Source organism: Aphanomyces astaci (assembly GCF_000520075.1).
Source record: "Aphanomyces astaci strain APO3 unplaced genomic scaffold supercont1.14, whole genome shotgun sequence".
Lineage (NCBI taxonomy): Eukaryota > Oomycota > Saprolegniomycetes > Saprolegniales > Verrucalvaceae > Aphanomyces > Aphanomyces astaci.
Window position 1 is genome coordinate 901,419 of NW_009798277.1, and position 21,346 is coordinate 922,764.

General features: G+C 47.9%; 12 protein-coding genes across 15 annotated transcripts; 5 read left to right on the top strand and 7 right to left on the bottom strand.

The window, feature by feature from the left end:
- The first annotated feature begins 763 nt into the window (after positions 1 to 763).
- On the top strand, positions 764 to 1,627 carry H257_07097 (thioredoxin). Its single transcript, XM_009832520.1, has 4 exons — positions 764 to 796; positions 848 to 1,111; positions 1,172 to 1,294; positions 1,353 to 1,627. The coding sequence occupies exons 1-4, from the start codon at positions 767 to 769 to the stop codon at positions 1,482 to 1,484; spliced, it is 549 nt and encodes a 182-aa protein (XP_009830822.1). The 5' UTR covers positions 764 to 766; the 3' UTR covers positions 1,485 to 1,627.
- Positions 1,628 to 2,126: 499 nt separating this feature from the next.
- H257_07098 (hypothetical protein) lies at positions 2,127 to 3,783 on the top strand. Its single transcript, XM_009832521.1, has 3 exons — positions 2,127 to 2,205; positions 2,265 to 2,591; positions 2,647 to 3,783. Exons 1-3 carry the CDS (start codon positions 2,203 to 2,205, stop codon positions 2,827 to 2,829), a joined length of 513 nt encoding a protein of 170 aa, XP_009830823.1. The 5' UTR covers positions 2,127 to 2,202; the 3' UTR covers positions 2,830 to 3,783.
- On the bottom strand, positions 3,053 to 3,628 carry H257_07099 (hypothetical protein; the record flags this gene model as incomplete). Its single annotated transcript, XM_009832522.1, has 1 exon — positions 3,053 to 3,628. One exon carries the CDS (start codon positions 3,626 to 3,628, stop codon positions 3,053 to 3,055), a length of 576 nt encoding a protein of 191 aa, XP_009830824.1.
- An 827-nt stretch (positions 3,784 to 4,610) lies between the features above and the next one.
- On the bottom strand, positions 4,611 to 5,390 carry H257_07100 (hypothetical protein; the record flags this gene model as incomplete). Its single annotated transcript, XM_009832523.1, has 1 exon — positions 4,611 to 5,390. One exon carries the CDS (start codon positions 5,388 to 5,390, stop codon positions 4,611 to 4,613), a length of 780 nt encoding a protein of 259 aa, XP_009830825.1.
- A 311-nt stretch (positions 5,391 to 5,701) lies between these two features.
- On the top strand, positions 5,702 to 6,607 carry H257_07101 (hypothetical protein; the record flags this gene model as incomplete). The annotated part of the gene is made up of 2 exons (XM_009832524.1): positions 5,702 to 6,379; positions 6,461 to 6,607. The coding sequence occupies 2 exons, from the start codon at positions 5,702 to 5,704 to the stop codon at positions 6,605 to 6,607; spliced, it is 825 nt and encodes a 274-aa protein (XP_009830826.1).
- A 399-nt stretch (positions 6,608 to 7,006) lies between these two features.
- On the bottom strand, positions 7,007 to 8,954 carry H257_07102 (hypothetical protein; the record flags this gene model as incomplete). Its single annotated transcript, XM_009832525.1, has 7 exons — positions 7,007 to 7,378; positions 7,446 to 7,566; positions 7,636 to 7,934; positions 8,003 to 8,455; positions 8,507 to 8,539; positions 8,603 to 8,729; positions 8,803 to 8,954. The coding sequence occupies 7 exons, from the start codon at positions 8,952 to 8,954 to the stop codon at positions 7,007 to 7,009; spliced, it is 1,557 nt and encodes a 518-aa protein (XP_009830827.1).
- Positions 8,955 to 9,012: 58 nt separating this feature from the next.
- H257_07103 (iojap-like ribosome-associated protein) lies at positions 9,013 to 10,487 on the top strand (the record flags this gene model as incomplete). The annotated part of the gene is made up of 3 exons (XM_009832526.1): positions 9,013 to 9,452; positions 9,501 to 9,669; positions 10,200 to 10,487. 3 exons carry the CDS (start codon positions 9,013 to 9,015, stop codon positions 10,485 to 10,487), a joined length of 897 nt encoding a protein of 298 aa, XP_009830828.1.
- Positions 10,488 to 11,058: 571 nt separating this feature from the next.
- On the bottom strand, positions 11,059 to 15,210 carry H257_07104 (the record flags this gene model as incomplete). Of its 2 annotated transcripts, XM_009832527.1 has the most annotated exons (16): positions 11,059 to 11,335; positions 11,407 to 11,497; positions 11,970 to 12,072; positions 12,115 to 12,234; positions 12,415 to 12,518; positions 12,696 to 12,784; positions 12,834 to 12,987; positions 13,375 to 13,440; positions 13,563 to 13,647; positions 13,705 to 13,824; positions 13,968 to 14,022; positions 14,211 to 14,361; positions 14,486 to 14,554; positions 14,713 to 14,850; positions 14,900 to 15,023; positions 15,067 to 15,210. In XM_009832527.1, the coding sequence occupies 16 exons, from the start codon at positions 15,208 to 15,210 to the stop codon at positions 11,161 to 11,163; spliced, it is 1,788 nt and encodes a 595-aa protein (XP_009830829.1). In that variant the 3' UTR covers positions 11,059 to 11,160. The 2 variants fall into 2 exon arrangements, with proteins under 2 accessions (XP_009830829.1, XP_009830830.1); XM_009832528.1 differs by lacking the exons at positions 14,713 to 14,850; positions 14,900 to 15,023; positions 15,067 to 15,210 and having other exon boundaries at positions 14,486 to 14,609.
- Positions 15,211 to 15,688: 478 nt separating this feature from the next.
- Positions 15,689 to 18,270, bottom strand: H257_07105 (hypothetical protein). 3 transcript variants are annotated; one of them, XM_009832529.1, is made up of 11 exons: positions 17,908 to 18,270; positions 17,596 to 17,858; positions 17,515 to 17,547; positions 17,329 to 17,388; positions 17,132 to 17,227; positions 17,032 to 17,079; positions 16,857 to 16,952; positions 16,375 to 16,569; positions 16,202 to 16,272; positions 16,029 to 16,077; positions 15,689 to 15,919 (listed from the first exon to the last, which is right to left on the bottom strand). In XM_009832529.1, exons 1-11 carry the CDS (start codon positions 18,236 to 18,238, stop codon positions 15,776 to 15,778), a joined length of 1,386 nt encoding a protein of 461 aa, XP_009830831.1. In that variant the 5' UTR covers positions 18,239 to 18,270; the 3' UTR covers positions 15,689 to 15,775. The 3 variants fall into 3 exon arrangements, with proteins under 3 accessions (XP_009830831.1, XP_009830832.1, XP_009830833.1); XM_009832530.1 differs by having other exon boundaries at positions 15,689 to 16,077; XM_009832531.1 differs by lacking the exons at positions 15,689 to 15,919; positions 16,029 to 16,077; positions 16,202 to 16,272 and having other exon boundaries at positions 16,298 to 16,569.
- Positions 18,271 to 18,385: 115 nt separating this feature from the next.
- On the bottom strand, positions 18,386 to 18,649 carry H257_07106 (hypothetical protein; the record flags this gene model as incomplete). Its single annotated transcript, XM_009832532.1, has 2 exons — positions 18,386 to 18,440; positions 18,498 to 18,649. The coding sequence occupies 2 exons, from the start codon at positions 18,647 to 18,649 to the stop codon at positions 18,386 to 18,388; spliced, it is 207 nt and encodes a 68-aa protein (XP_009830834.1).
- Positions 18,650 to 18,889: 240 nt separating this feature from the next.
- On the top strand, positions 18,890 to 19,165 carry H257_07107 (hypothetical protein; the record flags this gene model as incomplete). Its single annotated transcript, XM_009832533.1, has 2 exons — positions 18,890 to 19,041; positions 19,099 to 19,165. 2 exons carry the CDS (start codon positions 18,890 to 18,892, stop codon positions 19,163 to 19,165), a joined length of 219 nt encoding a protein of 72 aa, XP_009830835.1.
- Positions 19,166 to 19,383: 218 nt separating this feature from the next.
- H257_07108 (guanylate kinase) lies at positions 19,384 to 20,414 on the bottom strand. Its single transcript, XM_009832534.1, has 2 exons — positions 20,055 to 20,414; positions 19,384 to 19,997 (listed from the first exon to the last, which is right to left on the bottom strand). Exons 1-2 carry the CDS (start codon positions 20,344 to 20,346, stop codon positions 19,510 to 19,512), a joined length of 780 nt encoding a protein of 259 aa, XP_009830836.1. The 5' UTR covers positions 20,347 to 20,414; the 3' UTR covers positions 19,384 to 19,509.
- Positions 20,415 to 21,346: the final 932 nt, after the last annotated feature.

Here is a 21,346-nt window from a genome sequence, read left to right on the forward strand (position 1 = left end):
CGTAATGTAACTTCAGTTTCTATGTTATATGGACTGCCAGTGGCACTTCATTTGAGCAGTTTTACAAGTAAAAATCGACAGTGGGCCATCTACTACGTGTAGTATCTAACAACACCCCGTCACGACCATCATTCAAAACTTACTATCAGAATGATGGTCATTCTTAATCAGTAAAGAATTAACTATGATTTATGTCGTAACCACGTACTAACAGTAAGTACTGTAGTAAGTTTGTACCATATTATCCATTGAAAGTGAGTGCCCCAATCCGTTGGAACAACTTGCAACGGAGCCAAAGTGGCAAGATCAAGTGTTTTATGCTCGATTACGCGACTTCACAGTACAATGCAAGCACTCAACTTGGTTGATGTTTTCACTCACCAATCAGATAATTATTCTACCCATGCGCATAAGTTTTCTCTGGAAACGGCCACGGCGGGTCAAATTTGCTGGCAACGGTGGTACGCGATGTGAATTGGCTCAAATACCAAAGCTTTGTTCGTATGAATCGCCCGTCATGCAACATTTAGCTCAAACTTTGGGTTCGTATGTGCTTGAAATTTGTTCAGTGGGTGCCGTGCTGTCTGTCGATTGGTGGACGAAATTCCAATCCAAATCAACGATTGGCTCTTCACTTTCGAATTATTTGTTTTGATTTGTTGTCCAATAAAAAAATTCACCAAAACTCTGTCGACAGTCACTTTTACCCAATACGACTACATTTATCCGGATTCATTCGGATACGAAGCTGTTCGTATTTCGATTCATGCTTCCGTGTTGTGGTGACATGACGACGGTACGTTCCGCGGGATGTCGTGGGGGCGCTAACGTTAATGGACTGTACTAGATCTGTATTGGACCCGTGTGCATCCCCATCTACTCCCTTCTCCCGTTCCTCTTGATGTTCTTGTCGAAAGCGTGGGCGTGGATCACGGGCAAGCCTGTATTGGACGACAAGAAGAATGACGGCGCTGCGACTCCGAGCACAGCCATCTCGGAGGAAGCGTCCAATAACCTTCGACAGCGCAAGGCCGGTCCGTCAAACGTCATTGCCATGACCTCGACTGCCGAATGGAAGAAACATTTGGCACTATCCAGCGACTCGAAGCCAGTAGCACATCTCAATCCACTCTTCTGTGACAATCGTACCTCATGCATGCTGTGTATGTAGCTAGTGGTTGACTTTACGGCCACGTGGTGCGGCCCGTGCAAGAAGATCGCTCCCTTCTTCGCCGAACTCAGCGGCAAGTTTCCCGAAGCCATGTTTGTCAAGGTGGATGTGGACGACTTGGACGTACGTCCGGCGAGGATGGATCTAGGGATGCATGGCATGCTGCTCATAATGCTTCTAGGATGTCATGTCGCAGTGCGGGGTGCGTGCCATGCCCACCTTCCAAGTGTACAAGAACGGAACCAAGGTGGACGAACTCGTGGGAGCGGACCAGTCCAAGCTCCAAGCGCTGGTGGCTCGCAACACCCTTTGAAGTGAGCCGAGTCACCCCTAAGCTACGCCTGCTAACGCCTTATAATACGCCAATTGCACGCGTTTTGCCCATTTCACCCAAATATTTGGACTTTTGAGTCGTTTCGCCAAATACAGCTTGATCTGATTTAAGCTTGTACAAACTATACAATACAACGATTAGTATATACGTGGTTTTGCCGAGGGGTGGTGAAACGTTTGGATTAGCAGAACTCCGCAGGGCGTGATTTGATTGGCTTAGACAGTTCTTTAGTTTCGAATAGATTTGACAATACTCCCGAGTACACTGTACTATGTATGTACTTCAGTATAACAGTTATTAATACTCGAAGTAGTTGTTACTTCGAATACCACCATACCAATGCATAACCATGTAGTGTACACAAGCATAACGTCGTTCGTTACCTATGCCACTGCACTACATATTCCCTCGAATCGTCGGGTTTTATCCTCGATTGATTCCATATGCCTGGAGCATTTACGAATCGGACGTCAGTATTTTAGCCAATCGAAGTCACATCTTTCGATTATATTGTTTTGATTTGCTAAAACAATTCATATATAGGCCAATCAAATGGTTTTGTTTTGTTGTGGGGAATGTACGTCATGCTGATCACAACGCAATATCCTGGCATATTGAATACTGGGAAGTATGTATTTTAAGAGGTAGGCGATTGCGATCTGGGGACGACGCAAAGTTTCCCACGCGACAAACAAGCATGGTACGTGTATTGGTCTTCCTCTAGGCATTGGATTAAGGGGAGCATGGTGTCGATGACAGGCGAACACGCTTGCGCCGTACTTGAATGCTATCCGATCGACGTTGGATGCCGCGCTGTGTCTGCAGAACTTTCCCTCGCAAGTGGTCGAACGACACAACAAGCCAGAAATCGAAGTTGGGCTCAGCCGCGAACTGCTTTTGAACCCTGTGGTGATCTGCCGGAACGAGAACGAAAAGTGTTGCATCGAGCCCAGCATCAACTCGACGCGGGTGTCCATTTCCATCAAGCAAGCCGACGAGATCGAAACGATCTTGTGTCACAAGTTCAGTCGCTTTCTCATGCAGCGCGCGGAGCAGTTTATCATCATGCGCCGCAAAGCCATCGAGGTGCGTCGCCGTTTTCCTTGGCGTGAGAGCTTTCTGGCGAACATGTGTGGACTAGGGCTACTCGATCAGCTTTCTCATCATTCACACGCACCTGGAGAACCTGTACAAGCACAAGCTGGTGGACTTTATCATTCAGTTCATGGAAGACATCGACAAGGAAATCAGCGAGATGAAGATCAACCTCAACGCCCGTGGACGTGTCGTCGCCACCGAGTTCATGAAGCAGTTTACGTCCTAAGACATAGAGTGCAGCATGTCCATCATCGTTGTGTCGGCGCTTTCTCATGCATTCCCCCCCACTTCGCTCTCCATTCCTCGCACTACTCGCTTGTGATTTCCTAAAAAGGGTATTCTCCTGTGAGATTTGAATTTCTCGTGACAAAAACAGGGATATTGAAGCAAAGGGGGTGTATTATTATGGTACAAGATGCATGCAATCGCTTAAATAGTTGAAGGAAGGGCTACATGATGGAGCACGAGCCTTGAGCGGCGTCGCCGCCGTTGTCGTCGCCGCATGGAAGGAACTTCCCAATAGCACACTGCTTCCAACACCGCTGGGCGTCCTTAGAATGAAAGCGCAGGTCTTGTGTGCAGTCGACACCACCCGCCTTGCGCAAGATGCACTTGGTTCCTGCAGGGTGTTGTTGGATGACATTCGTCACGTCGTACACGATGCCGTTGGCAACCAGCCAGCAGGACGTGAGGGATCGATGGCGCTTGACTTCACACAGACAAAGCTTTACTCGATCGCTGCATCGAGTCTGTACGACGCACGTTCCTTTCTTTGGACTCTGGGGGGTCGAAGATGGGGGTTGCTGGTCCGTAGTCGGATCCACGTCGCTGTAGACCAACTCGACGCTTTGTCGCCGTTCTCGCGGAGGAATGGGTGTTTCCATGGGGGCAGTACATTCTTCGATCTCGAATTGCTTGGCATACGTCGACGAAGGGAGCGACAGCGGTTGCAGATTACCCGACGACTTTCGCGACGTCTGTCGTGGACGCTCTGCGGAGTGTTGGCCTGACATCTGCGCGTTCATAGGGATGTACGCGTCGGCGGAGTATGATGCAGGAATGATCAATGACGTGGTCGGCCGCGGCAAGGGTTCGGCACCGCGGATTGGGGAATGATGTGGCGCGAGGAAGAAAGCGGCGATTTGTTGATTCGAGGAACCAGTGGCGATGTCGTTGGTGATTTCACAATCTGGTGCTGGTGATTCATGATAGTAGCTACTATTCTATTTTTGGGACGTCGGGTATTATCTATCAAATACCGGGTATGAATGCAAAGAACCTCCCTTTTACCGGGTTTTACCTTCGAGTACTAGTAGTAGAGGCGTAACCCATAGAAACGGTTGCTACTCACACAAATTTGATGCAATGTACACTTGGTTTGAGTATGCCACTTGAGTTGCAGTTCCGCTGATTATGACGTGTGGCAACAGCCAATCAAATGCATCTGTTCCGTGATGAAACGAAATCATTGGTCGACGCGTCATGCTTCGGATGAGGTTGACAAATTGTGCTTTTTCAGAGATTCTTGTGTGATTCGTGGAAGCGAGCCAAGCTAGGAACGATGCTCGATGCTCTTGGGAAGGGTCCTGCCATGGAAGCGTCGTCGGATGGTATACGAAGATTGATATGGATGTTTCCACCAGGTAGATTGCCCTTCATACAATCAATAGCTCGACAGACATGACATTCAGCGTTGTCGTCACATCTGCCGACTAAAGGCCCGACGCCGTTTCTGAGATGGACGGTTTAGTGGGGTATTAGGTACATCCCGATCCATGTTGGACAGCTGCCGGACTTCCGAGCAAACTGCGCATGCGTCGTCCATGCTAGAGGGCTGGTTTCATCTGGATGATGAAAGCCCAACTACGTAGCCTACGGGTAACTTATGTCGGATGCATGAAGCGGCGACGTAGCTAGTTTAGGTCGTTGCCCATGGTCGTATATTCGTACGTATGCGAGGTCACAAGAGGATAAAGACTTGCTTAAATAGTCAAAACACGATGCCAACTACGACGACGACCGGCCGCGGCGGGCATTCCACACACAGTAGCCGAGCATGGCGACGACGAACAGCGCTTGCACCGCCATCACTTCTTTGTAGTCGCCCAACACACTGTTTTCCTTGAGTGTGTTCGCTTGCATCTCTCGCATGCCATTGCGCGCGTCCACTTCCTCGACGCGCGCCAAGAGAGCGTGCACTTGGTCGGCTAAAGCTGCATTTGTTGCGTTCAGGCGGTCGATTGTGGCCGCGTTGGTACGGTCGCTGGACGCAATGGTGTCCTTCACTGTAGTTAACAACGCAGCACTCGCGTCGGCTGGCGCGTTGCTCACTGCATCGTGAATACGGCGCAGCCAGTCGCTCTGTTCCGTCGCCACTTGGTCTTGCGCTTGCAGCAACTCGGCCAGCAACGCGTGTAGCTCGTCGTCATCATGACGAGTACCAGTGAGTTTACCAGCCATGGTATACCCCGGCAAGAAAGCCTCGACAATGTCGGGTGCTTCAAATGGAATCCAATGCAACTGCTCGCATTGCCATCGGTCCAACTTGACGTCCACCTTGGAAATCCCGGAAAAGTTCAAGAACGCGTCCACGGACCGCACCGGCCGCGGGTAGTACTTGTCCATGTCTTGTCCGTTCACAGGTCCGGACACGTGGAACTGCAGCACCATCTTGAGCCGCTCGTACGCTTGTTGGCCTGTCGGGCCCGACCGGGGATGTTGGCTGCATAGCTCCAAAAACCAATCCAACAACGTGATTGGTCCAAATTGGACAGAAGAAACGAACATGATTGGTCAAAATACTCCGAACATAAAAACGGTCAAAATAGTTTTGTGATTGGAACTGGGTCCAAATAGTTTTGCTGTGTCGCGACGTGAAATTGGTCAAAATAGTTTACCGTCTAATTGGTCAAAATAGCGATAAGATCTTACCTGCCGTTGTGGCCGCCTTCTTTGGTTTCGTTGTGAAACAGCACGGTCCCATACCGACTTGGCGAATACATGTCGTACCCGTGGGTCCAAAGCTGCATCGCGCGCACATATTCTTCGCCGATGAAGATCCATTCGAGGTGCAGGTCGATGGGAACCCTCGTCTCGGCATGGCATTTGCTGAAGCTCAACCCGCCGCCCCACAGCGGACTCAATTGAGGCCACTGCGAGTCGTCGATGGTGACGCGGGAGAACCACGGCATGTCCGTGAACGTGTCGTGGCCGCCAAACGCGCACAGGTGCGACGATTGCGCCGGTGGAATCGACATGTTTGGCCCCATCTTGTCGTACCCGGGAGGGTACACGGAGAGCACCGCGAGCTCGTTGCCAGCGCGCGTCCATTCGTCGACCATGGTCACGTCCCAGTTCGGAATGAATTGGCTGTGGGCGTCGATGGTCAAGCAGAATTCCTCGGCTTGGATCATGCCCTGCATGAGCGCTCGGACGGCAATCGGTCCCATCGAGAGCTTCGAGTCGCGCGCGTCGATTTGAATCAGGTGTTTGTACTTGCAGTCACCGTCGTCTGGCCAACTGGTGCGCGCCAGTCGACAGTACTCGTCGATGCATCGGACGTCGCCGTCCTCGGTTTGGTCCACGACGCCAACGTGGAGTCGAAGCGGATGCGTAGCGCGGGCAAACGCTGTCCAGAGCGTAAAGCCGCATCGAATGCCATCCCGATACGAAGGAAGACCCAGGAAGATATCGTACACTTCAGGAACTCGCGGTTCCGGAGGACGCAAGCCGCGGTGTTTTGCGGCGCGCGGAATGTTCTGCGTTTCAGGGTCCAGGTACACGGCCTTCCTTGAAGTCGTTGCGGAACGACGGATACGGCCACACAAAGGACTGACGTGGTGATGGTGCTGGTGTAGGCGCAGTCGTCGTGGCAGCACACGACCGCTGCTGGAGGAGGACCGCACATAGCGTCAAGCACAAGCACAGCACACGCATGCTGGACTCGAGCCAAAACTGGTTTTGTGACGATCAAACGAGAGTTGGAGCAGTTCCCTCATTTATAATGTATCACTCTGAAAGTACAAATTGCTGTATCTGAAGCTAAGAAGTCCCATCCTAAATGTATAAAAGTATGTATATAACGGAATGCCTCGGGAACTGTCCAGATATAGCGTACGCTGCATTGGTGGATGAGCTTTATTTGAATAAAGAGTATAGTGCAAACGTATTTAAACTATGTAAGCTTAGAAGATGAAATATTGAATACATTGTCGTACATCTTTACGGACTATTTCATTGCAATTTAGCATTCTACATAACTGCACTTTTGCGTTCTCCAGGTTGGGGTGTGTGAGCCCGAGCACCCGCGATCAGATTCGACGAGGGAGGCAAGCGTCCATGCAATATATTGCGAGAAGAGATGAATGGGTACGTAGCAGAACGTCACAGGGGTGGCATGTTGCTTACAACGAGGTATAGTCAAAGTGCGTCGGGCTCGCCACCGACTCGATGAACGTGCTTGCGTGCTTGGCAGTCTTGTACGGCGAATGCAGGGCCGTAGTCATGTGGAAGGACGACCGCGCCATCGGCGCCGTCTTGACCAGGTGCGCGCGCTTGAGTCGTACGCCTCGGCTGTCGTCGTCTTCCGGTGGAGGGTTTGGTCGGCGTGTGGGTGGGGTTGCAGTATTCAAGCGCTGTATGTCAAAGGACTGGCGGAGATGTGCCGCAACATCCCGCGATCGAAACAACGACGAAGGCGGCGGCGGCGTTGTCGGCATCTCGGCACGGTCGCCATCATCTGCTCCATCTGACGAACATGACGAACATATCTCCATCTACATACAGGACAAGTCGTCGTCGTTCATCCCATGTCGTCCGTCCTCGTCGATGTACTGTATGTACCGAGTCGCGGAACCGCGCGATTTGAGTCTGTACGCTGCTGCTGACGCTAGAGGTCACGTCCACGTCTTGATCCCATTCGTCGTCGTCGTCCCTGTGTCGTTGCTGGTGGAGTTTCTGCGGCCTAGATTAGGTCTTTCCCATCACACACTATTTACAGTACTACTACCGGTAGATGTCCTGGATTGTGTACATGTCATTTGGTCGTCGATCGACAAGGTCCAATGTGAAGCTTTGCCGTCTCGCTGCTTGCCCTGACGAAGGCGCGGCAGATTGCAGTCGGAATGCCTGTTGCTGCTCATGCAGCCACGCATCTTCGGTGGCCTTTTGATCCAGTTGCATCTGTAATTGCTGCTGACGGTGTCGCAGTTCTGCTTGAGGCACCGGTGACATGACGACTTCTGGCGGGAACGGAAGTGCCATGTGAATGATGCGATTCGCCATTTTCTTGGAAATTTGAATCCTCAAGTTGTCGCGTTTCGGAGGCGGCGTCTAGTATGTTGAAGTAGTAGATAGTAAGGCACTGTTTAGTGTCCAAATAGTGACCTATTGCATCGTACAAGAGGAGTAGGTCGTGGGCCACGTGAGAGGGATGATTGCGATTGTGGCAATGGCGACGGCGGCGCCACATCAAAAGGTAATGCTCCCGCCCTGGTGGAAGGAGGGGTGTCGTGCGGTTGGGGTGGCTGCTGCTGCTGCTTGTGCTTTGGAATGGGTGAGTTCGTATATGCTGGCACGAGCATGGGCACTGATGCTTTCCGAACGAGGCGGCGCGGCGGTGGCGTCGATGGCATGTGCATGGCAGGCTCTCGCTTGGTGGAGACGCTTGGAGCATGCCAATGCACGACAAATGAAGTCCGACCGACCAGGAAATGATCGCCGTCGCGGACAATGGCTGCGTCGTGGTGCAGTCGATGTGTGTGGTTCAAGACAGTGCCACTGGTGCTGTGGTCCACGTAGATCCAAACGCCATGCGCAAGCGTGTGTTCCAAAGTCCCGTGATGTTGATCGACCTAGACATCTACCTGGTTGGACCTGCGCTCAATTTGACATGCAGTGTGTACCTTCGGGTCCTGTAGGAAGCGGAGGTGGCTAGTCTCGTGAGAGCCAATCGTGATCCCATAGGGTGATGAATCAAAAACAAACGAGTTTCCATGGACCTGGATGTTCAACGACGGTGGCAACGTTGTCCGCGTTGATGGTGGCGGCGGCGACGGCAGCCCTTGCATCATGCGCGCAACTGACTTGGTAGTGTGGAAGAAGATCTTGTGGTATATTTCGCGCGAACTATTTTGACATAGGTGGAGAGATAAACCGGATGTTGCGTATCCGGATATCCAACTTTTGCCCACCAATGAACCATTGCGATTTCGCTTCAATCAGTTCTGCCATGATGTCTGTTAGCTTCAAGCGTGCCGCGGCGCTGGCCGTGCGGACTGCCTCCACACCAACCACAAAGCGCTTGTTGCGTACGACCTCTCGCACAGCATGCTTGGTCCGTGGTGAGTCCATCCCTCGGGTTGCCACGAACTTGAATCTTCGCACAATGTCCTTGCACACTTCTCGCAGCATGCTGAAGGGCGAGACTGACGACAGCAAGGACGTACATGCTGTTGACGTCGAAGGCGACGAGGACGAGGATGATGAGATCGAGGACAGCGACAACAACGATGCAGACGATGATGCCGACGATGACGACGAGGGCGTGGCGTCGGAAACATACACCGGCGTGACGTATCACGAGTCGCGGGTGAAGAAGTGGAGCGCCAGTGTGACCGTGGGCAACATCGAGGTGGATGCAGGTGAGTTCTGGACCGAAGAGGATGCCGCCAAGGGCTACGACGAGCTCGTGCGCATGTACTTGGAGCCAGGCGCGGCGGCGCTCCACTTTCCCGACGGCCACCCCGACGACGTCGACAATGCCAGCAACGACGCGTCTTCCTTGTCGCACGAGTGGAACCTACCCGACGCCGGCTCTCGCCACGCTGACATCATCCCCCCCATTCAAAAGTATATTGATATGGAGTAGTGGTATGTGACAGCGTACGACTGGCATAGGACGTACCTAACGATTGAAGAGCTTGTACCCGCCCTCGAGCGAGAACAAGCCATCGACGTGTACACGATCGACCTGGCGGGCAAATCAAGTCTGGCGTCGCATATGGTGTTTTGTACGGGGCGGTCTCGCAACCATTTGCGCCGGATGGCTGATTTGGTCATCCTTTCGGTAAGCCACGAGAACCAAAAGTGTGCATCTATATATATATATATATCCCAATGTTGTACTCTTGTCAAACTACGGTGTATACAAAGTGCCTACTTGTTGGTTCTCCATAGTGTATTTATTGCTATCTGGGTGTTGTATGTGTGACACTGTGCGTTTCAACCAACTCTGCAGCGAACGCAGTGGGCTATTTCTACGTGTGGTGTCACTATGTCGAAAACAATCCTATGTATATATATATATATATATATATATATGCAACTATACATATACAACTCTATATATATATATATAAATATTATATATATGTGCTAGTGGTCATTAATCCTATGTATATATCTATATCCTGTACATGCATAAATACATATATATATATGGGCTAGTGTTATATTGCTGTGAATGCACGATTTGTGCCTTGTATCATCATGTAAACTACTGGTGGAAAAACAAATGTACCTTGACTACGGACCTACTTACTACCTATGTACCTATCACGATGGACATTTCACAAGAGTGACAATAATAATAATTAGATGAAAGCGCGCAACATGGACGACGAGTTTGGGTATGTCGTGGAAGGCCGCGACTGCGACGACTGGATGATTGCCGATGCCAATACGATTGTGGTGCACTTTATGACGGCTGAGACGCGGGCGATGCTGGCTTTGGAAGATCACTGGGAGAACATGGTGAATGACAAGCATCGGCTGTACGGGCACCTGTCGGAGGATGAATATATGGACAAGTACGGCATGTCGGAGCTCATGACTGAGGACGACCTGCTGACCCAAGACTCGATCGACCATGATGTGTGGAAGTAATACAATCAATCTATCTCTCTCTGGCCATATATATATATATATATAGAATGGGGTTGTTTACAAGTAGAAAGTAGCAGGAATACTACTGTACTACACGGGGGGACCCCCTCCACTGTGTACGAGTTGTTGTGAAGTACCAGCAGAAGATAATATGATTATTACGTGCAAATTTACCTTTGATGTACTTTGTACTATTAATAGTAGGATGCCAGTGTGTAGTAGTACTACTATTACTGTACTATTAATAGTCGTTGTTCTTATACTGTTCTAAATTTAAGCTTGGTAATACTAGTAACGTTATTTAATAGTTTTTATGACCCTGGTATCATCCCAAAAGGCCCCATCAATAGTATTAATACTGTAGTATCTCTACTATTCATACCCACAACAACCAACTACTGTACCTGGGCTAGTAGTAGTAGTACTACTACTACTACCGTAGCTCCAAGAGAGTACAGATAGAGAGAGGTAAATGCACCAAACCCAGTGTGCTATTGAAACAAACGACCTGTCTCGTACTATAGTGTTGTCAATAATATCATCTACTATTTATATATATATATATTATCTTCTGCATTGAACTCTCCTGATAACGTTCGTCTTATTATTGTACGACATGGATGATCACCCAACAACCGTCGGCAACTAGTACTACTACTACTAGTACTACTAATTACATGCGGTCAACAGTTGGAATCCCGAGCAGGTGGAGCCCGCGTCGAAGCACGGCGTCGGTGGCGGCGCACAGCACCAGGCGCGCCGGGTTTTGCTGGACGTGGCACGTCTCGTAAAACGAGTGAAACGATGTGACCACGCGAAACAAATAGTCGGCCAGAATATGCGGATGCCTACAAAATAGAAATATATATATATATATATATAGCACGCATAATATAAAAGATTCCACTGGACTTTGTACCAGTTGGCTTGGGTTTCGACCAGCGCGTCTTGGAATTGCCCAAGCACAAGTGCCAACGCCCGCTCATTTGGATGCCAGTCAGTTGATGCACCTAGTTGATCGTTATAAGTAAGTATATATATCTACGAATACATGTAAATATATTCGTAGACATCATATTGTGCTTTCGAGTGAAATTTTTTCGTGTTGTGGTTTCTCGTTGGAAGTTAAATCGATTTGATTGGCTACCTCAGATGGGCTCAAAATTATTAGCCAATCAAAACCTTCTCAATGAAATTCAACCAATCAGATCGATTGTGGATTGGTTTGGTCGGCGCGATTCGATTGCACCCCCTCCCCAAATTTGTATATCAAATCGACAATACTTCGAAGATCGAATCATTCTAAATATAGACTAGTATATATATATATTCTTAGAATGATATATTTATTCATCAAGTATATAAATATATATCTACGAATATATATAAATATATTCGTAGGCATATGTGGTGAATTCGTCGATGATAGATGTAATTCATCACAAGATCATATCATCAATGTATGGATGGGATAGTTCGTACGGCGTAGTTGGCCACTGGCGTCAGGATGCTCAGCTAAGAAAGTCGCCCACGAACCCATCGAAGTACCATGGCGACCTCCCTCTGCTGTTTTGCGCAGAATGCCCTATATTTATTATCACGAACACGACGTTGAAATGTCATGTACCTGCAGGCGCGCTGTCGCATACATGAGATACGGTGCCGTGTTGCCCTTCAAATTCAGCACATTTGCGTACGAAAACTTGTAGTTGCGCTCGCGGTGTTGGGCTAGGTCGTAGTACCGCACCTAATCACATCATCCCAAACAATATTATAATAAATTGTTTTCACAACTATATCCACATCATCCTATAATCACCACCATTCGAACCCAAGCATGAAACCATACGCGTCAGTTCTATATATATATAATATATATATATATTCTGTATTTTTCGATGAAATTCAGAGATATTATTTATAGTACCGCAGCATCGCCAATCGCTTGATGGTCAGCATCTGGGACGGCCGACCGCTTTTGAGATTCCAATGCTGCGTGGTCCAAGAGACTCTTCAACGTCGTGGCGCCGCCTATATAACGTATATATATATATATATATCAGCCATCAAATCTCTAGTCCAAATCACCAAGGTTGTTGTTGAAATGCGATAATATTTATATATATATATATATAAACGCTTCAACCATGAGATAGATGTAGAATGTTTCAATGCACGAGGGGTACGTTGCCGAATGGAGCGGCGTACCTTTGCGGGAACTCAATTTCGTGCCGTCTTCGCCCATGACAAGGCCAAACCCTGCGTGCTGCAGCGTCACGTGTCGCCCATCGAGCCAGCTATGTCCTTTCATTTAATTTCGTAATAAATAAGTCTTAATTAGCCCACCCTGCCAGTTTCGCGGCTTCAAACAAGTGCCGAAAGTGCAAACTTTGGCTGAGATCCGTCACATAAATCAGTCGGTCGTACGCGACAGGGTCTTTGGCCCACCCAAATACCCGCGAATACAACGCCGTCAAGTCGGTCGTGGCGTACAAAAACCCTTTAAAATGAATAATAAATGAATAAATGAAAACCCATAGCTCTTGACTGTCGTAGAATAGTGAAATAATTTTATATATTGACAAGACTGTATACCGCCATATATGGCGTATAAAAACCCTTTAAAATGAATAATAAATGAATAAATGAAAACCCATAGCTCTTACTGTCGTAGTATAGTGAAATAATTATATATTAACATGACTGTATACCGCCATATATGGCGTATAAAAACCCTTTAAAATGAATAATAAATGAATAAATGAAAACCAATAGTTCTTGACTGTCGTAGTATAGTGAAATAATTGTATATATTGACAAGACTCATAGCTCTTGACTGTCGTAGTATAGTGAAATAATATATATATATATTGATAAGACTGTATACCGCCATCTTGTTTCCGCACGAGCATGGGCGATTTATCTTGGCCGTCCACAAAGATGCATAACGCGCCTACGCGATTATCGATTGTATATTACTTTTTAAAGTACCTATATAAAATATATATATATATGCAAAAAATACATGGATACGTAGTGTTAGGATATATATATATATATAGCGTGTTTTTTTACCTTGGGATTCGGACGCAATTGTCCCCAGCTTGCTCAAGACAGTGGGAATCAGCGACAAGTACGTCGACTCGCCACGTTCGGTCACCTATTTCAGCACGTTTAGCTATAAATCCGATCAATAAAACCGCAATAAAACCCATACTTGTACTCCAAGGCGTTGGTATAGCGCGTGATGGGCCGAGCGACTTATGGCACACGTCAAATCCCAAGGCGTGTGCCATTTCGAGTCTTGTCGTTGCAGCCCCAGCACAGTGTCGTCGACCTATCAATGTGATTAAATAGATGAAATAGATGAAATAGGTAGCCATGATAAAATATATGAAGAGAATAGCCATCCTTGATAGTAAAATAGATGAAAACTGCAGGCAACATTGATAAAATAGATGAAAAATTACTTTCGCCTACCGTGGTTTTAAACTCGACGTCACCGTTCCCCAACCGCTGTTTGCCACGCCCGTACCTGGCATATATATATATATACATAAATATTATACATAGAAATAAACAACTCAATATATAAATCGAAACACATTATCACTCTGTGGTAATTTTTTAAAATATCCTAATGTTTAAAGTATACATCAATACTATATATATATAGCCTTCGTGGGAAACATAAACAATCACACATGTAATGGAGGATGGTACCATTGCCCTAACGTTTCAACCGACGTCGACAGGTCAAATGAGCGGGGAAGTCCATTCGCAGAGTTGTCTAGTTCATCTAATGATTGAACTAGCAACGTGGCGATGGCGGCGCCTAAATCGCCGACGTGGCTGATCCGAGATACCAGATGGCCTAGACAGAATGAGCAATATTTCTCAAGCAATTTCTACGTCGTTTTTGGCACCCGAACGAGTATTATCTATATATATATCTATATATATACTGTTATCGATATATATATATATATACATTGTACCATCAAATTCAAGCATGTTGCTGATCGTGTCGCCCAATACGCTGGATCGCAAGTGGCCCACATGCAACTCTAGTCATAAATTAAATATATGTATGGAATACGAATATAATATACATGTGAAATGAATTATTCAGCTGCAATTTAAAAAATGTAGCTGGACGTTGGTTTGTAGGCTAATACATATAATATCTTCAAACAACAACTCGACAAAGTTGACATTTTGGTACCTTTGCCCATGTTGGGCGAGGCAAAGTCCACCAGCACGTGCTGGGGATGGTCCTGGCGTCGGGGCTTCACGCCATGGGTGGCCACATGCACAGCATGCTCGGCGATCCACGCATCCTGAAGCTTGATGTTGATGAAGCCTATCCATATCCATCCATGGAGACATCATGTCAACACCACCCTCTGTACCTGGCTTGGTAGCGGATGCGGATGCGACCGACGCAGCATGCTTGAGACCAAACTCGTGGGCGATGGACTCTGCCGTGGGAAGTACCGACGCTTTGGGCAGACCCAGACTCATCACGGCACTGGTCTACCGACACGGCATGAGGTGTGGAGGAGTGGAAAGCACGTACTTGGTAGTCGACATTGGGTTGGTGGGATCGCCGGAAGAGCGCGTTCTTGTGAGAGAAGTCGGCATGGGTGCCCAGAAGTCCAGTCTGCAGATGCGATTGGATCGAGAACGTCGACGCCGCCCGCCGCTGGAATTGCCGCCACATTTTGGTTCAGTGTCCGAATCACCCAATCGAAAAATGGATAGAATCCACCAGTCATACATCGTTATCCTTAACATTTTAGCCAATAATACTTCATGACTCAGAATGGCACTACTACTGTAGTCGTAGTAAGTATGAATAGTTTTATTAATAACACTTACTGGTACTATTAATAATATTAATATTATTACCGTACTTCGAAGAGCAACGTAGGGTACTATTATTAGTAGTACTAGTATACTAGTAGTACTAACGTTAGTAGTAGATTATTATCCAATTCAAATGGCCTTATTTGCACAGTAGTAGTAGTACTAGTACTACTATTACTGTACTACTGAACGTGTCTAAAGTAGATAGTGAACTAACGTGTAACAGTTACTCCAACTGTCATAAACGTTACTCTGTGCTGCAATGCATGCGCTGCTGCTTACGGCACCACAAGAGTAAAGTACTCTAGTGGTAGAGTTGTTTGTTAAGCGTTGTGAAGGTGTATGTTTGTCTTGACGGAATACTAGTATGTACTAGTAACCTCCCAATAGTATGTCACTATTAATAGTATACTAGTACATCAGTTGGCAAAGGAGGATGACGTGGCAGCGTAAATGGACGAGATAAGCGCGTCGTTAAAGCCTTCGGGGTTGTCCATAAACACTTGGTGCCCAGCAGAAGCCACTTTATGCAGCACCGTGTGCTGGGTCAGTCCCGGTATCACCTACACAAACAAATCAAATCGAAATAATACTATAAAATAATAATTATACTCCAATATTCAAGGCCATATATATATATATATATCTTTCTTGCAGGGATAGTTTGTATACCTTGGCAGCGTGGCTCGAGTTCATCCAGTCATTTCCGTCTTCGCCATAACTACACACACACACAAATACCCGTCACAACCACCATGGATCATTTGCAATTCCCACTAGTCCTGTATATACGATACAATTCGATATATATATATATACACAACTATATATATATATATATGTACATGAACGAAATCGGCATCTGGAGCTTGGACGGTACGAGCATGTGCTTCAACGGCCGTTTTGCGTACGCGCGCTACTCGACGACGATGACGTAATCAGGCCAAGATGATGACGTAATCAGGCCAAGATGATGACGTAATCATGTTGTGATGATGACGCAATCGTGGCCCCATACCGGCAGCAAGTGCGTGTACATGGCCACCTCCCCCGACCGCGACCCCGCCCAGTTGTGGTAGTTGTACGCAACCATGAGGTCCATATCCAGCACCCCGCGCTTGATCGCGTTCGAATCGGGCTGCCTCGACAGGCGCGCCGTGAGGATGAACCGCATGAGCCGGGGGCCCAGCGGCCCAGCACTGCGCACCAAGTCCTAAAAATATACTAAGTCACACGTCCAATACAAACATGGCGCAACCAATCCCTTGATATTTGGACAGTGCTAACTAGTACTAGGATTAAACAATTTGTACATATATATATATTTATATATACTTCCTCTAGTTGTACAAATCAGAATAGATCTTTATCCCTGGTAAGTATAAACACGATTCATATACTGTATGTATGTATATATATATACCAAGATTAAAACATATACATAATGTATATATATATATATCTTTCAATCGTGTTTATATATAGTATACGTGAACCTACCATGGGCGTAAGCTGGAGTTTCCACAGCCAGTCGATGAGCCAGTGCGGGTCGTGCTCGACGTCTGGCAACCCACACGGCGAAATCAGCACCAATTGCTACGCAAAAATAGTTTTAAATAAATATATATATATATATTAATATCACATCTGTCACATGTCCATTATACGTATGTACCTCCACGCGCTGTGGGAACAAGAGCGCGTAATGCGTGACAAACATTCCCTACACTAACGTTTTAGAAGTCACTAAAGCGAGGTAAACTCATGATAAATACCCCCATGGAGTGACCACAAAGGACCATCGAGTCGAATTGCATGGCACTGCGCCACAATTCCAAGCTTTGGACGAAAAACGCGTCGGCTTCTTCGTACTGCAACGCCCGTTTTAGTGAAATATTAGGTCAATATTAGATCAAAAGCGTTTTATATATATATATTTATGTTATATATATATTAATATACAACCACGTACGGTCTTGAACGACGTGCGAGGGCGGTGCGATCGCCCCACGCCGAGCCATTCGACGGCATACTATGGACAAGATATTCTGTTAACTACTAGTATAGCTGTGTTAACTACTAGTATGTGTTAACTACTAACGAGGGTAGTTTAACGATATGTGACCCACTAGTTTAACAAGTACTAGTATATACGTACGACGTTGAAGTGCTGGGCTAAATGGGCCAAGCTCTATCGCAGAATGAGAATGTACCCATGACGGAGTTGGGACAAACGTACGGCGGCCCAGAGGGCGTTGCCGCCTGCAAACCCATGGATCAACACGACATTTGACGGCGGCGCCTTGGAAGGACCTGCGTAAGGCACGTGGACGGTGCCTAGTCCCGCGACGATCGTCATGTGGAATGGAGCGGACTTGAGGGTCGACTTGTACACGGCGGTCTCGGTGTGATGGAGGGCGTCGGCATTCGCGGGAATCCAGAGGGAGTTGGCACACACAAACGTCCACACGACTCCGGCGCAGCTGCACGCGGTCAACGCAACTTCTAAAGGTGATCAGGGCCTGGAGGGGAAAGAAGCGGACGGACGTACCCAACGTTGCAGTGGACGACGAAGCAAAGCTGTACTGGTGACGTGCGATGGCGTACGAGAGGAAAGCCACGACGAGAGTCACGTGGAAGAGAAAGGACTTGGGCACGAATGAAGTCGTGAGAAGGAGCAGCACGAGCGCAAACGCGGCGGGAAGGTCGTAGATCGCGATGCTGTCGCGGAAAATGCAGAGCCCAGCGAGAGTCAAGACGATAACCAAGGCGACCAAGGCGGCGAATCGACCGGACTGCCCAAGGATCCAACTAACGCCCGACCATACTGCGATCACGGGGAGCAATAGAAGCGCCACGATGGCATACAGCGCCCGCTTCATCACCGCGAGCCGAAGTCGATCGAACGTTGAGTTATTGTTGGAATCCTCGGGATGGATTGGCTGTATTTTAACCAATAACAAGACAGTATTGGAAAACAATGATTTCTATTGGTCTATTTTGACGATTACAATTGTTCCAACACTTCATCATTTCGTTGCCTCAGCAGGCACAGCACGCAAATTAGGCTGGCCACGGGCATGGCTACGTGATATAGTGTACACGTTGGTGTTGTGTGTTGCCTCGACGCTGTTTCAAGACGGGCTCGTGGCGGCGGCATTGTGCTGGGCAGTGAACGCTTCGACCCTTCTCGTGTGCTTGGCGCTGTACTTGCCGTGGAGTTCAAAGCTGCGTTTGGCCTTGTTGCCCTTCTTTTCTTGGCGGGTCTTGGGCTCGGACGAGTGGTTTGGCATCGTAGATCACAAGCGTGTTGAGGCGATGGAGGTGGATTGAACAATGAAGTAGTCTTGTGCTGATGAAGTAGTAATCTTACCCTCGAAATTCACCACAGTACATTCACTTGTCATTATTTCAGGGACCAACATTCGCCAATGCAGACCATCATTCGACGTTTTGAAATTCATCACACACGATCTTCCGTCCTTGCAGCTCCACTGGAAGCATTCTTCAATCCTCCACTCTTGTGATCCACGATGCCAAACCACTCGTCCGAGCCCAAGACCCGCCAAGAAAAGAAGGGCAACAAGGCCAAACGCAGCTTTGAACTCCACGGCAAGTACAGCGCCAAGCACACGAGAAGGGTCGAAGCGTTCACTGCCCAGCACTATGCCGCCGCCACCAGCACGTCCTGAAACAGCGTCGAGGCAACACACAACACCATCGCGTACACTATATCACGTAGCCATGGCCGTGGCCAGCCTAATCTGGGTCGTGCGACACCGACGACACACCAAGCCACGTACTACTAGTAGTGATCACAATCACGCAAACTCGCTGTGAAGAAACGTATTTTGTCAGTGTGGTGTCGATGATGGATAGATCATACAAGCCTCTCTCTACATGACATCTTACAGAGCCCTTATTCTAGTATGAATATCGTTCACCGTGAACTTTTATGCAGAAGTACTGCATGAAAGCACCCTGTTGAGAACTACTACTCAAACTACACACATATAGCCACGACACCACACATTCAGCCTCCCGAAGTGCTTGCATTCAACTGGTACAAACCCACCCACCAAGCAAGCCCCCACCACCACGCCATCTCAGTCTAATTCTATTGACAATATCACTACTCTTTTGTTGGCTGCCACTACACTTGTGGGTTGCCACTACTCTTGACAGCGTGGTCGTTAAAGTGGACGTCGGGGTACCACGCAGCCAGCGTTTGCTCGAGCTCTTGGAACGCTTGGTCCAGATCGTTGTTGACGAGGATTTTGTCGAAGTGACCTTCGTCCGCGTACGCCAGCTCCCCCGACGCGTTGGCGAGACGCAGGCCGATCTTGTCTTCGGTCTCCGTACCCCGGCCCCGCAGGCGCGCCTCCAGGTCCGCCATCGACGGCGGCGCCACAAACAAGTAGTGCACGGGCAAATCTTTAGCCAGCTTGACCTGCTGCACGCCCTGGATGTCGATGTCCAGAACGCAAATCTTGCCGGCATCTTGCACCACCTGTACCGACTTCTTGCTCGTACCATACCCATTGCCATGCACCCGCGCAAACTCGATAAATGCATCGGCGGCGACCGCTTCGTCGAACACGTCCTTGGTCACGAAGTGGTACGCGATACCGTTTTCCTCGCCTAATCAAGGCAACGTTAATTGAAGATGGCGGTGTTAGTTGGTTGGGTGGGTCCTACCTGGTCGAGGGCCGCGGGTGGTGTGGCTCACCGAGAACCCAAACAACGACGGGTACTTCGCTAGGAGGCGGTTGATGAGGGTGCCTTTGCCCACGCCTGACGGGCCTGCAATGACCAACGGGTGAAGACGCACAATAGTCGAATGGATGGGAGACGATGGCGCCAGTTCCGAGTCGGGTTCAATGTGGTGGACAGAGGAGGCGGCGGTCATGCTGGCGGTCGGCGGTGTCGTCGAAAATGGCGACGGTGGACTCGCTCGACAGCCACGCGCAACTTCACCAAGAGGAAACATTGGGAGGATACCTAGCGAATGATATGAACTCCCACTGTTGTATCAAAGACTTAATATGCAAATCGAATGAAACCACAGGTGAAATCCTAATGTTAGGTTCCCTGAAGCTGACTGTACAAGGACTTTTCCATGATAAACTCTCCCCTGCCAATAAGATTTCAGTCTCTGCCAAGCGCTAAATTGTCTACCTAAGTATTAATAGTAGTACTAACAGTACATCAGAGTACTATAATACTACTACGTAGTATTAATACAGTAGCTTCCGGTAGTAAAGTTACTCGGAATTTTATACTCCAGTAATATTAATAGTACTAACGTTACTAAGTAAAAAAAAGATGTCTACCGATACCGGTACCGGTGGTCGGAAATACGCTGTGAATTAGAATTCGCTCATTATGACAAGTGAATACAGTAACCTCATGGGTACCCCAATTTTGGAATGCGTTTTGATTGGCTGTTGTCCATTTCGTACTTTACGTGGAACAAGACGCTACTAAAGATAGTACGGAGTATAAATATTAATATTAATAGTACGAACTATTACTACGTACGAAGTATTAAAAATAGTACATCGAACTACTAGTATTACTACGTAGTATTAAAAGTAAACCTGCATACCAAGCAAGTTACAGTCTGTAGTACTATTAATACGTAGTACCATGTAAATCCAACAAATTCGAGTGGCCGTCGAACGCACAGAATTCCAATTTTCCCGAGAATTGAAACATACAGCCCGTGCGTTGGAAATCTCTCGTGGTGGCTTATAACTCCCAAAATACTAAATAGTATGGCATTTGCGTTAGATAGCTTTTCCTGCTGTTCATCGCACCAATCGTTACTGGTCAAGGCTCGATCTTGGTCAGCTGCGACCAGCCGATTTGAGCGAGGGGTTTCCAGCCACCGCCTCCACATCCACTTGGTGTCAATGCTGTTGGGGTGTTTGATTGGACATTCCCATGCCAATCACACCATCATTTGAACGCTGTCTCACGCCACGCAT

Excerpts from the sequence above, each read along its gene's own strand:
- H257_07097 (XM_009832520.1), top strand. The coding sequence starts at position 767 with ATGCTTCCGTGTTGTGGTGACATGACGACG. Across the intron at positions 1,112-1,171 it reads TATCCAGCGACTCGAAGCCA|CTAGTGGTTGACTTTACGGC; the intron begins GTAGCACATCTC and ends CTGTGTATGTAG. Across the intron at positions 1,295-1,352 it reads TGGATGTGGACGACTTGGAC|GATGTCATGTCGCAGTGCGG; the intron begins GTACGTCCGGCG and ends TAATGCTTCTAG.
- H257_07098 (XM_009832521.1), top strand. Across the intron at positions 2,592-2,646 it reads TGCGCCGCAAAGCCATCGAG|GGCTACTCGATCAGCTTTCT; the intron begins GTGCGTCGCCGT and ends TGTGTGGACTAG.
- H257_07105 (XM_009832529.1), bottom strand. The coding sequence starts at position 18,238 with ATGAAGCGGGCGCTGTATGCCATCGTGGCGCTTCTATTGCTCCCCGTG. Across the intron at positions 16,953-17,031 it reads TGTTCCCACAGCGCGTGGAG|CAATTGGTGCTGATTTCGCC; the intron begins GTACATACGTAT and ends ATTTTTGCGTAG. Across the intron at positions 15,920-16,028 it reads ACTCGAGCCACGCTGCCAAG|GTGATACCGGGACTGACCCA; the intron begins GTATACAAACTA and ends TTGTTTGTGTAG.
- H257_07108 (XM_009832534.1), bottom strand. The coding sequence starts at position 20,346 with ATGTTTCCTCTTGGTGAAGTTGCGCGTGGCTGTCGAGCGAGTCCACCG. Across the intron at positions 19,998-20,054 it reads CACCCGCGGCCCTCGACCAG|GCGAGGAAAACGGTATCGCG; the intron begins GTAGGACCCACC and ends TGCCTTGATTAG.